At 45.1% G+C, this 11716-nt stretch overlaps 1 protein-coding gene across 4 annotated transcripts in view; it reads right to left on the reverse strand.

Moving 5' to 3' along the window:
• Ssbp2 (single stranded DNA binding protein 2) overlaps positions 1 to 6142 on the reverse strand; it is a 255173-nt gene extending 249031 nt beyond the window's left edge. For 3 of the 4 annotated variants that reach the window (XM_075976346.1, XM_075976345.1, XM_075976343.1), the window contains exon 1: positions 5902 to 6100. In XM_075976346.1, coding sequence (XP_075832461.1) covers positions 5902 to 5963 — 62 coding nt within the window. In that variant the 5' untranslated portion in view covers positions 5964 to 6100. Of the gene's footprint in view, positions 1 to 5901 lie in introns of all 4 variants that reach the window. The other variant, XM_075976344.1, reaches the window with a different exon arrangement.
• Positions 6143 to 11716: the final 5574 nt, after the last annotated feature.

Here is an 11716-nt window from a genome sequence, read left to right on the forward strand (position 1 = left end):
AACCTTCCTGGAAAAACTCTCTTCTTGCTTTTGTGACCCACGGTGCCGGCTTTGCAGGGCCCTCACACAACTCAGACTGACAGCTGGGGAAGACAGAAGAGCTGCTAAGGGACTATGGAGGCCGCCATCTTTACCCTGCCTACCTTTTAGTGTATATGCAGTTTCCGTGCAGCAGTCAAGAGGCTCTCCATCATGCAATTAAGTCACACAATGTTTTATACAAAAGCCATTATGCATACAAAAATACATACAAAATCTGATAAGCACTCTTAAAATGTGAGTATTTTCCATTAATTTTATCGGAAAGTTATCTTCCAAAATTAACAAATACATATAATTCCATTAATCAAAAGTTTTAAGTCGATTTTTTAAAAAAATATGGCCTTGATAAATTTAAATGCTTGGCATATGTTTACCAAGGGTTAACTGCCAATAAACAATGTCACCAGCACACAAATAATGACTTTCTCGCAATGGTATCAAAGCAACATGTCACAGTAGTAGAGAACATCCCAATGTATGCCAAAACACAACTATAACTATGCATGCCTTCAAACTGCATTGCCTCAAAACAGTTTTACAGGTCTCAAGTTGGTCCTGATCCTCTGTTCCAACACTGATACACGGTTATGATCTCCATGCTTCTAAAAAGGAAGACTCTCAATTCAAATTACACTTGGAACTGTAAACTACAGGGGTGTACTAGAAACCAGCCTACGCCTGGGCATCCAGTCCCTGTTCCAGAACGTGGTCTACTTTTAAACAACTCAAGTCTGTCTTCCAGTAGCAATCAGAGATGTAAGCCACGTTTGGTGCACCACAATAGACTAAAATTTAATGATCTTTCTCTTCATCCTGAATTGGTTTTATGAGCAAAGTGGCTTTGCAAGTATGAAAATAATCTTTTTACATTTTTAAATAGCTCCCAAAGTATACAGTATTTATAATACCATCCCTAAGAATAATAAGTCTCTGCATAAAATACTAAAATTTGTCAGACATGGTGGAACACGTCTTTAATCCCATCACTTGGGATGTAGAGGCAAGGGAATCTCTTAAGTTTGACGTCAGTCTGATCTACCCAGCAAGTTCCAGGCCAGCCAAAGTTAATAGGAGATCTTGTAACTGACTTTCAACTTCTTTCTTAAGGGTCATTCCTTTCAAAATCAGGGTAGCAGGGGGAGGGGGGTTTTTATTCTTTTCCTAAAATAAAAGCCATCAATCAAAAGAAAAACTTCTCCAAGCTAAGATGACATTTCAAATCCAAATTGGTGAATATTTTAGAGAAAACATCCTGGAAATTGAGAAGAGAGGCGGTATCTCTTGTTCCCATGAAGACCTCTCATTGGCCCTAGAAACCCTGTGGGCTGGGATGTCACCAGTGGAGGTCGTGTGCTTTGCCTATACAAGGCCTAAATTCGACTCCCACTCTCCCTCCCCAAAACACATAAACTAAAAATCTTTAGTTGTGTATCAACTGCTCATCAAACAAGTTTCTAAAGAGATCTGTATTAGTTCACCTACCTAATTTTCTTCAGGAAAAAAAAAAGACGACAACTTGCAATTTTTGTTTGGTGGGAATGCTTTAATGATGAAAGAGAGAACAAGGTGACAGGCAGCAGGTACTAGGCCTAAAACTCAAACTCAGTAGCACGTAAATGGTTTTCAGGTTGTAGCCACTTAAAAGGAGGCACATAGGAAGTGGTGTTCAGAACTGTCAACTATAAAAGCGAGTCTCTAAACAAAGTTATTTTAAGTGTCCCATGTTATAATTTAATTTCTAAGTCTAATGACTACTTTGCAAATGCACTGTTTACTATGGTCTCCCATGCTCATCTTCAATTCCCTGCAAGTTCTTCTTGCAGTATCGTAACACGATGGTAACAAAGTAGGAGCTGAGGATGTAGCTCAGTTGGCATTATGCCTGCCTAGCCCTGGTTCACTCCCACAGAAAAATAGGTGTGGTAGGACACACCTATAATTCCAGTACTGGCGTGGAGGAGGCAGGAGGGTGAGAAGTTCAAGGTCAACCTGAACTTCTAGGGATTTTGAAGGTAAGGAATTTGAGGCTAGTCTGGGCTACGTGAGCCCCTACCTCAAAAAGCAACAACAAAAACCTTGTATCAGTATTCATAGGCTCGTCACTAGTTCCTTGGTAGTGTGGTTTAAAGTTAAACACATCTCATATAGAAACGGCTCACAACTGTTGTATGTAATTTAAAATTGTTAATGATCAAACAAAATTTCTAGAAAGAAAATCTGAAGGAAAAAAGATTCTTCTTTACTTAGGTCTCCAACTTCCATCCCTAAATTTCCTGTGTCTTCTCCCAGACCACATGCACATATGCAACCTGACAATGTGGAAGCTGTAGGAACAAGGGTGCAGCAATGGTTAAGAGTGCGTAGCTGACCAAATCTCGGTTCTGTCCTAGCTGATTATGTAACTCTGTTTCCTAAATCGGAGACAGCCTCCCAGACAGTGAAGGTAACCTGGTCACTGAATGTGTGTCTTTCAGTTTCAATAACTAGTGCCAAAGTTGGAGGAATCTTTGTTCCAAACACAGCTTTCCGATTTTTTTAATAACCTTACCCCTGGGTAGTTACTTAATCAGATAGGGATTCTGTCTTGTTTTGTCAGTGGAGGAGGGAAAAACAACCTATACATCAGAATTACTGGCAGAACGAGAGAAATGCGAACGAAGAGAAAATAAACATGAAACTCTTAACACAGTGACGGCACACACAATGGCAAAAAGCAACAGTTATTACTGTATTCTTGTTTGGGGATATTCTTGAAATAAAACTAGGCTAATAGAATATGGAAGTCAACCTTGTGTGTCCTTACGTGAAACTCTTCCCACTGGAAGGATTCCTGTGAGTCTGACAAGAAGTTGGTACTTCAGTATTCGATGGCAGGGTTCTTAACGTCAAAGACAGCTTAGAGAAGAAATTAAAAACTACTGTCCCTTACTCAAAAGAAACATACATTACAGGGAAAGTTAAATATAAATAACTAATTACATAATTATTTAATTATCATTTTGGTCAGTGCTATAAGGAAAGTACTAAAGCCACTGGCAATAATCTAACAGGGTCAGAATTAAAATTTCTATGTAAACATCCCACCTTCCTCCGGGGCAGCTCAATCAATTAAATCTATTGCAAACCTTTGAGTAGGCTTGACCAGTTTGTTTGATAAAACAACAAAATACACAATTAATCTGACTGTATCCAATTTTCTGATCAAAACTAAAAAACAAAATTTTAGAAACTGTGCAAGCCACAAATTATTTTCAAGTACTTCATATAGTGGCTTGTTACTGCAAGAGAAAGCAAAGACTTGATACAGGTAAGTGCTTATCAGCTCTCCACTATGAAGCTGTGTGAGAAAACATAACTCTTAATTATAAAGCTAGTATGTTTACTTCATGTTTGCCATTATTCACAACTCATGTTCAGGATAGTTTTATAAAAAATGCACTCATTCTTATTACTGAAATACAAATTATTTGTGATTTTTAAGAATGGAACGGTCTTAAGTTGCTTACTAGAGAATTCTTTATCCCTCAATTACCTCTTAAAATCTACCACTTTTAAAAATTAAAAACAAGTCTACTGCCATTCCTTTAATGACAGCTTCAAGTTTCCTATCTTCTGAAATCAGTAAACACAGAGACAATAGTGATTAGATCAACTCTCCCATTAAAATATTTATTCTGTAAGAATGGTATATTCTTCAGTGTTTGTCTTATATCTGCTAAAAATTGTGGCAGAAAAATGATGAACCCAGAACAGCCACTGTCAATTCTCCAAAGGGGGTCTTTTCAGCTAACTAGTACATAAGCAAAGACAGTTAAGAATTCCTATTGCCAATTGTAATAAATGGAAGAAATATATTTAAATCAAACAGCACCATCTAGCAGAGCCCTGATTACTTTGCTCCTAAGTAATGTTGATGTTACTTGTTCGGCTTGACGATCTGGGAGCAAGAGCAGCAATGGCTTGTTTTTCTGACGGAATCACAGAATTGACACCGGGAAAGACTGAACATACCCAGTCTAACTTCCTCGTTGTCTCATCACTAAACAATTTTATTCTTGTTTTTTTTTTTAATTCATGAGACTATAGAATCAACTCAGCTGATTATCAGCCATTCCTGGGAGTCCAGCTAAATCCCAAATTATTTTAATACCAAATTTAATAGCAACCCCCCAATAAGATTATGTTTTCAATACATCACAATTCCTCCACTCCCCATAATGTGAAATCCAGGTACTTTACAATCAAAGCATCCTCCTTCAGATGTTTGTATCAGATATAGTACAGCCACAGAAATGATTAATAAGCACAAACTAGTATTTTAGAACTCCAAGTCCAGTAAACTGGCAATAATTCTACGTATTTTATATATTCCTTGTCACGGCAAGATCTTAAAAACAGCAGGGGTGGAGGGAGCAATAGCATCTCTCCATTAATTTTTTTTTGTTGTGTTTTGTTTTCCTACATCAAGGCCTGCCACCTCTAAATCCTATGGGAATTATGTGTGTTGCTGCCAACACGAAGATTAGAAAATGTTCCCATCCCTAGGGCACAACAAACTTTCAAGGGTAAGACTAACTGCCTAAAGCAAGGAGGGAAACTCGGTAGCCTACACATTAGAATTTTATTTGTGAAGCTATTTTTGTATGTCAGGGACCCAAAGTACCTCCGAGAAGGGCTCTTGCTTTCCTCCAGCCTGAAGCCCCTCAATAAGACGGTGTGTTCAATGACAAGGATAAGCCTGACCCTGAGAGCAGACCCACTTACAGGGAATCAGTGTGAACATCTGCACATAGGAAAAGGGGGGAGGGCTCTTCCTCAGTGTCACAGTCACTATTCGCTCTCATTTTAGTAACAACCAAATCGCCGTTACAAGTACACAAGAATAGCAGCCAACAAGCCTGCTTCGCAGCGTGCCGCGACCGTGGCACCCCGGCTCTCCCGCGTCCTCCCGGCTCCCACCGAAGTTCCCACCTGTATCTCCCACGACCCAGCCAAGCGGCTCGCGCCCAGCATCGCTGCCGCAGCCCCCTTTCCGCCCCGCGCCGCGTCCACGACGCGGACAGCCCTCCTCGCGGCGGCGCCGCCACGGCCCACGGGACCTGCCCTCCGCGCCCGCGGCCACCGCCCCCGGGGACACAGCAAGTCTCAAAAAAGTTCTGGGGCCGCCGCAGAGCCGGTGTGCCGCGAGAGGCAGGAGCGCCAAGCTCCCGCGGCCGACCCCGCGCGGGCCGGCACACTTTCTCCCTCCGGGAACTCGGCGCCCCCACTCGCAAACTTCCCTCGCCGCCCCGCTCGCCCGCCCGCCCCGCCGGCCTGCGCCGGGAGAACCCGCAGACACGCGTCCCCCAGCCCGCCCGGCCCACGCCCGCACTTGCCCTCCGCGCCCCGCGGGGCTCCGCTTCCGCCCGCCGCGCGCCCGGCCCGCCGCCCTCTCCTCGCCCCACGCTCGGGGGGCCCCCCGCCGGACCCCGACACCCCGCGCCCCCCGCCCCAGCCCGCCGCGCGCAGCGGCCCGGCCGTCCTGGACCGCAGCTCCAAAGTTACTTTGCGAGGAGGTGAAGCCGCGGGTGGTTCCCCTCAGCCACCCAAAACAAGTTTCCATCCCCGCCGCCGCCCCCCGCCACGCGCGTCCCTCCCGCCGCCCGCGGCCACCCGCCGGGGGCTCCCCGTGGAGGCGGCCGCTCCCCCGAGCCGCGCGCCCCCGCCCCGCGCCTCCCCCTGCCACCCACCCACCCCCCCGGGCTCCCCCCTTCTCCCCGGCGGGGCGGCCGTGTGGCTGCGGCTCCCGGAGAGTGCGAGTGCGTGCGCGAGTGTGCGCGCGTGCGAAGGCGGAGGTGGCTGCGGCGCGGAGACACTCACTTCTCCCGGGCCTGGCTGTCGGACGGGACGGCGCTGCTGTTACTCTTGCCTTTGCCGTACATGCTTGTGCCGAGAGCAGCTCCCACTGTCACGCACCTGTCAACCCATCACAGCCTCCCCGGGAACAGCCCCGTCCCCATGGCGACCCACGCAGCCACCCCCACCATTGGCCGCCCCACGCCAGAGCTCCGCCCTCCTCGCCCTGGCAACGCGCGAGACTGACAGGCCTCCCCCTCCCTCCGGCCTGCCGGAGCGCGCGGCGGCGGCTGGGCCTTCGCGGCAGTCTCCTCCCTCCTTCCCTCCCTCGCCGGCTCCCGCCCTCCCTCCTTCCCTCTCCGCCGCGCTCCCCCCCCTCCCCGCTCTCCTTCCCCCTCCCCCTCCGAACCCGGGCGCTAGGGGGGAATTAGAAACTGCTCTAGAAGGATTTTAAACAACTGGCTGTTCCCTCCGCCGCCGCCCCGCCCCCCGCGCCGCCCGCGCCCGGCTCCTCACTGGAGAGAAGGCGCGGGGAGGAGGGGAAAGTGCGGCCTGGAGTGCCTGGCAGCGACTGCGGAACGGGAGTCGCCGCGGCCCCAGACTTCGGGGCGCCCGGCGGGTCCACAGACAGACCCGACCCACGGCCCCAGTCCCGGGGGGGAGCCCTCCAGGCTCCTCTCCCTCTCCTCTCCGGCCTGGCACCCCGCGCCGGTACCCCCGATCGATCGCAGCGCTACTCTCTGGAGTGTCGCCCCAGCCCCGCTCCCGGAGGGCCAGCATGCCGGGGGCTCCCGCTCTGAACACTCGACCTTGTGGCTGAGGGACTGGGCGACTCTCCTCTCCCGGGGACGAACTGTACCCCCCTCCCGGGGCGCCCGCCCAGGCGGTGTCGCCGGCTCTGAGGCCGAGCCCTGCGTCCCCAGGGAGCCCTGCCTGGTGTCAGCCTCCTTCCTAAGAGGGGAGCACACTCCCAAAGAGGCCAAGTGACCGACTCCTGGGACCACAGTGGCCCACGCGTGGCCTTGGCCCCTTCCTCCTCAGTACTGCGCACAGGTCTGCAGAAGATCCGGGGCCCAGGCAGTCTCTACTCGGCCTGTCTTACTAGTTTGGGTGGGCAATGTCATTTCAGTTTGACCCCTGGACTGGAAAGAACCAGAGAAGGCCCTAGAAAACATCCCTGTACTAGCCGGGCCGAATAGGCCGTAGAGCTCGAGGTGTGCAAAGCGGTGCCGGAGCTGAAAACTCCCCTTGAATATTTTTGGATCCAAGTCCCTAATCTCATGTCAGTAAATGCGCAAAAGTTTCTCAAGACACACGCAACCTGGTTTCTGATAGACTCCATCCTTTATTTTGTCGGAGATCCTTGGCAGTAAAATCAGACAGGGTGGAAATCGGGTTGGGAGAAGAGATGAGCTTCAAATGGGAGGTGACAGGGCAAGAGCGGTGCCATTGGGGTAAGACAGGGAAACCTCAGAAAAGAATGAATAGAAGAGGAGGGACGGTTGTGCTAAGGGAAAGGAAATAGCATTCAAATGAGGAAGCATACCTTTATTGCTCAGCTTTAAGCATTTAGCAGTAGGATCATAAAAATGCATATGGAGATGCGGAGATGGATGGAAAGGAAAGAAATGGAGTTTGTGAGCTCTGATAGCAGGTGACGAATAAAACAGAGAAGGTTAAGGAAGGGCAGTTGGTGGGAAAGAAGGAGAGAATCAAAATGGGTTGGCAACCAGACATCAATCAAAGACAGGGGGGGGGGTGAAGACGACGGACTTCCACCGCTGTAAGGAAAAGAAATGGGGAAATAAACTATAAAAGGAGAAAGATTATTTTAAAAAAAAAGTTTAATGGAGAAGACATGACCGTGATAAAAAAAAAATAACAGAGGGCAGACATGGTTTTTAAAAATATGCATTTCTATAGAACAGACAATAATTAAGCCAAGAAAAGAAGGAATATAAAGAAAATATAAAAGGTGATATTGACTTAACTAGATTAATTCCAAAGAGAAATAATTTGCCATTTCAAACTCTTAAAATTTCCCTTTCTGTTTCAAATGACCCACAGTGGTGACTTAGCTCCTGCTCGCATGTTCTCCCTTCTGGTTCTAATAACCTACAGCGATTTGGTGCTTGGAACATTACACTCATGGACTGTGAAGAACTGGAAGAAGTGAGACTGGGCCAGCTAGCAACCCTCCTCTCTTCCAAAAAACTTGATCAAAATGCTCAAATGTGTATAAAGTTGATACCATTTACAAACTCTACCTCCAAGCCTAGCCTTGTAGAATCGTTATCCAATGATTTAGCCCAGAAAATGTTTACTATCTCAAGGTTCCATCACCCATGTAACACCTCTCAGATACTACCAAGAAGAGACCTCTGGCAACTGCTGAACTAGTTTCAAGTTCACAGCTGTGTCAGATGTTTACTCTCAGAGGTGGTTGGCCTCACAAGTGCCTATATTTCTGGCCTTCCCTCTTCTACTGCGTATCAGTTAGGTTATTGTGTCAGACTGTAAACCAAGAGCACACCATAGGATGAGAGGCAGCCACCACCCACGTCAAGGATAAAAGTTGGGAGACCATCTTGGCCAAGTGCACTGCTACTTGGTAACTCATCTGGGATACATAGCACACCCTTTTTGCAAAAAAGAGACTGCCTTGCCAGGTAATTTTCCCTTTGCCGAAGGGTTTCTTTGAATGACTCCATTATTAAACCAAGGGAGAGATTCCCGTGAAAACCAAAAATGGATGTGCTATGAAAACAAAAACAAAACAATGGGCTGTTATTCTTAAGCTGGTGTTAAGATCCTCTCATCTGTGTTTGTTTGCTTGAAGAATGATCAAATCAACCTTGAGTGGGAGCCAAGCACTCGTGTATTTTAACTAAAATTCGTGATTCTTACATAGAACTAGGACTGCTTTCTTTAGACGCCCAATCCAAAGCAAGAGTTTTAGGTCGAGGTAGAACATTGCAGATTACCCTTTTCCTGTGAGGCACTCAGTTCTCCTTACAGTGCACTTGACTCTGCCTCCGAGCCAAGAGTTGTTAGTAGGATAACAATGTATGGTCTGATAACACAGGACCACAAGGAGTTGCAGCTTGCCTTGATGTGTCCTAAAGGGGAAAAAAATGAAGAAGGAAAATTGGACTTCATCTGATTGGTTTTTAGCCAAACTGGTTACATTAGAAAGTCCTGTGGATAATGACATGTTTTCTGATATTTAAAACCTAAATTGCAGATCTGCACGGTAAGATACAGAATTCATAACAATTTGGTCTTAGTATCTTGGAAGAATAAAATGTTAAAAGGTCTTAGTTCAGAACTCGCCAAATGAATACCAGTTACCACCACTACAAGAGTGACAAGAGTGTTAGCATCCAAGAAATGTAAGAGACTTTTATATGTATACGTGCCTATAAATGGTGACCTTGGAGCTTAAGTAATCAAATCAATTATCGTTAAAACCTCCCAGCAGCTACCTGAGCCATCACGGTACTACTCCTCTCTTAATGTTTACACATGTAAATAAAATGCTTCTTTGCCCTTGTTCAAATTATTTTGAGTACAGAGAGTGTTCTTTGCAGCTGTACCTCTTGGGACCAATATTGTAATTAATGAGATTTGAAACACATATTCAGAGCCAATTTTGAGATCCCAGACACAGGGTTGAAGATCCAGTGTCTTGTTCTCAGTTTTTAGAAGAGAATGAAGAGATTGGAAATTAAAAGCTTCATGATGCACAGAGTATCGTGATGCACTTTGAAAGATGCTTTTTTTTAACCCATATTTGTTTGGTTAATTTTTAGGAAACCTGAATTTGAATGCTGACCGTTTAGCCACCCACAATAGAGCCTTTCCATTTGAGGAGAATTGTTTAAGCCAAATCCTTTATGACAGACCATCGGTGACGATCATTCGGTCTCTACACATATATCCTATTTTGTTTGGGCACATTTGCACAATTTTCTCTTTCTGAGACTGAATCTTATTCTAGGAAGGAAGCCTTCGTCATTTTAAAACAGGAAACACTGTTTCTACTTTATGCTGACTACATTATATTTCTCTTATACTAATATTTTCTCTAAAACATTAAGGTTAATAATGCCTCCATTTTCACAATGCATAGGATCCTAGGAAGGATTTTCTTGTGTCATATAGAACAAAGAGACGACTTCTTTATGCTTAAATGCAACTGATGATGAATTTAATTATTTGCATCATGTAAAAAAAACTAAGCATGTTGACTTAAAAAAACATTTAACATTTAAAATATTTATTTAGGAAAATGATACCATTTAAACAATGCAGTTGAAATGGGGGGGATGATTTTTCCAAAAGACAAAGCTGTTCTATTTGTTTTTCATAAAGCTAGTTTCTAAAAATAACTCAATTGTGCTCATAATATTTTCCATCTCAAAACGTTTAATTTGTTCATTAGTACTCAATATATCCCGGTAAATCAGCGTTTTATAACCTGCTTTCTAACCTGAGTAAGCTGAGTCCTGACAAAGATGTGTTAACACGGTCCAAGATGCTAAACAAACAAAACTAACTCCAATACAAGAACTCTATGTCCCTGGCCAAGCATTCCCAACCACAAAGCCACGCCCCTTTCTCGTAGAAGTGACTGTTCCACAGAGGAATGTGAGCCGACTCTGAGAAGTTTGTCACTCAAACTACCTTACAAAAGCTCGCCTCCGGGGCAAAAGACCAGCAGGCGGGATTCTCTAACTATTCAAATGCCTTGGACCAGAGTAAGGAGGGGAAGAGAGCAGTTTCCCTACTGTGGGACTCCGTCCTTCAGACAAGAATGAGATAAAAGGGGCTACCAATTAACATTTCACACCCTGATAGTGGTTTAACGTTTCTTAATCTGAGGCAATGGCTGTTGGCTTAATCTATTGTTCTGGGTTTTAAAAATTCCAACTTCCATATGTATAAACACTCACCAATGGGTTTGAAGAAAACAGTTCATATCTACCAACTTCAACAGTTCCATTCTACTAAGCCTGGTTGTTGTTTTTTAAAATATTTATTTCATTTTTACTTACATGTATGTGTCTGTGTGTGGCTAGGCGTATGTAAGAGCAGATGCTCTTAGATGCCAGAGGTGTTGGCTCCCCTGGAGTTGGAGTTATAGTAGTTCTTAGCCATCTGACATGGGTACCCGGAACTGACTTTTGTACCCTCTCTAAGAGATTGCTGTCTCTCCAGCCCTTGCCTACTCTTTCTTAACATCAGCAACAATCTGAAATTTGGAATAAAATAATCCTGATAAAAAAAATTGTACATAGCCCAGAGATGAGGGGGAAAATTTTTTAATTAAAACCTGTACTACCGTGCATGGCAATTCTATACACTTTAGCACATTTTGCAAAACAATTTCCAAGTGTTACAGTGTTCGCTAACTGAAGTTTGTCGTTAAATGTTGGGAGTTATATACTAAGAAATGCACCAAACAGTATTCTTGTCTCAACGTTGTTACCGTTTTTGTTTTTTTTTTTTTCTTTAAGTGCATTCCCAAACCTTCACAACAATGTTTTTACCTAGTATTGGCATAGCATGTCTCTGCATCCTGGAGCTATCAAAAGTCCTGTATCAGTAGGGCTGTTGCTCCACCCTCCAGGCAGTGTGCTCCCTTTTGTTGGAACTGGAACTATGGGAAGGGGAAATGACAAATTTTCTAATGCTCACATTCCCCTTACTTAGCTATAGTTTACAAAAGATCTATTAACCATTGCCTATCTCAAACAACCTTAGCTTGACCGTATATACTTGCCAGAGATACATTTATTTTGGGGCTCTCAGACAAATGTTTGAATAGCCAGGGGTG

The sequence above is a fragment of the Microtus pennsylvanicus genome, chromosome 6, assembly GCF_037038515.1.
Source record: "Microtus pennsylvanicus isolate mMicPen1 chromosome 6, mMicPen1.hap1, whole genome shotgun sequence".
Classification (NCBI taxonomy): Eukaryota; Metazoa; Chordata; class Mammalia; order Rodentia; family Cricetidae; genus Microtus; species Microtus pennsylvanicus.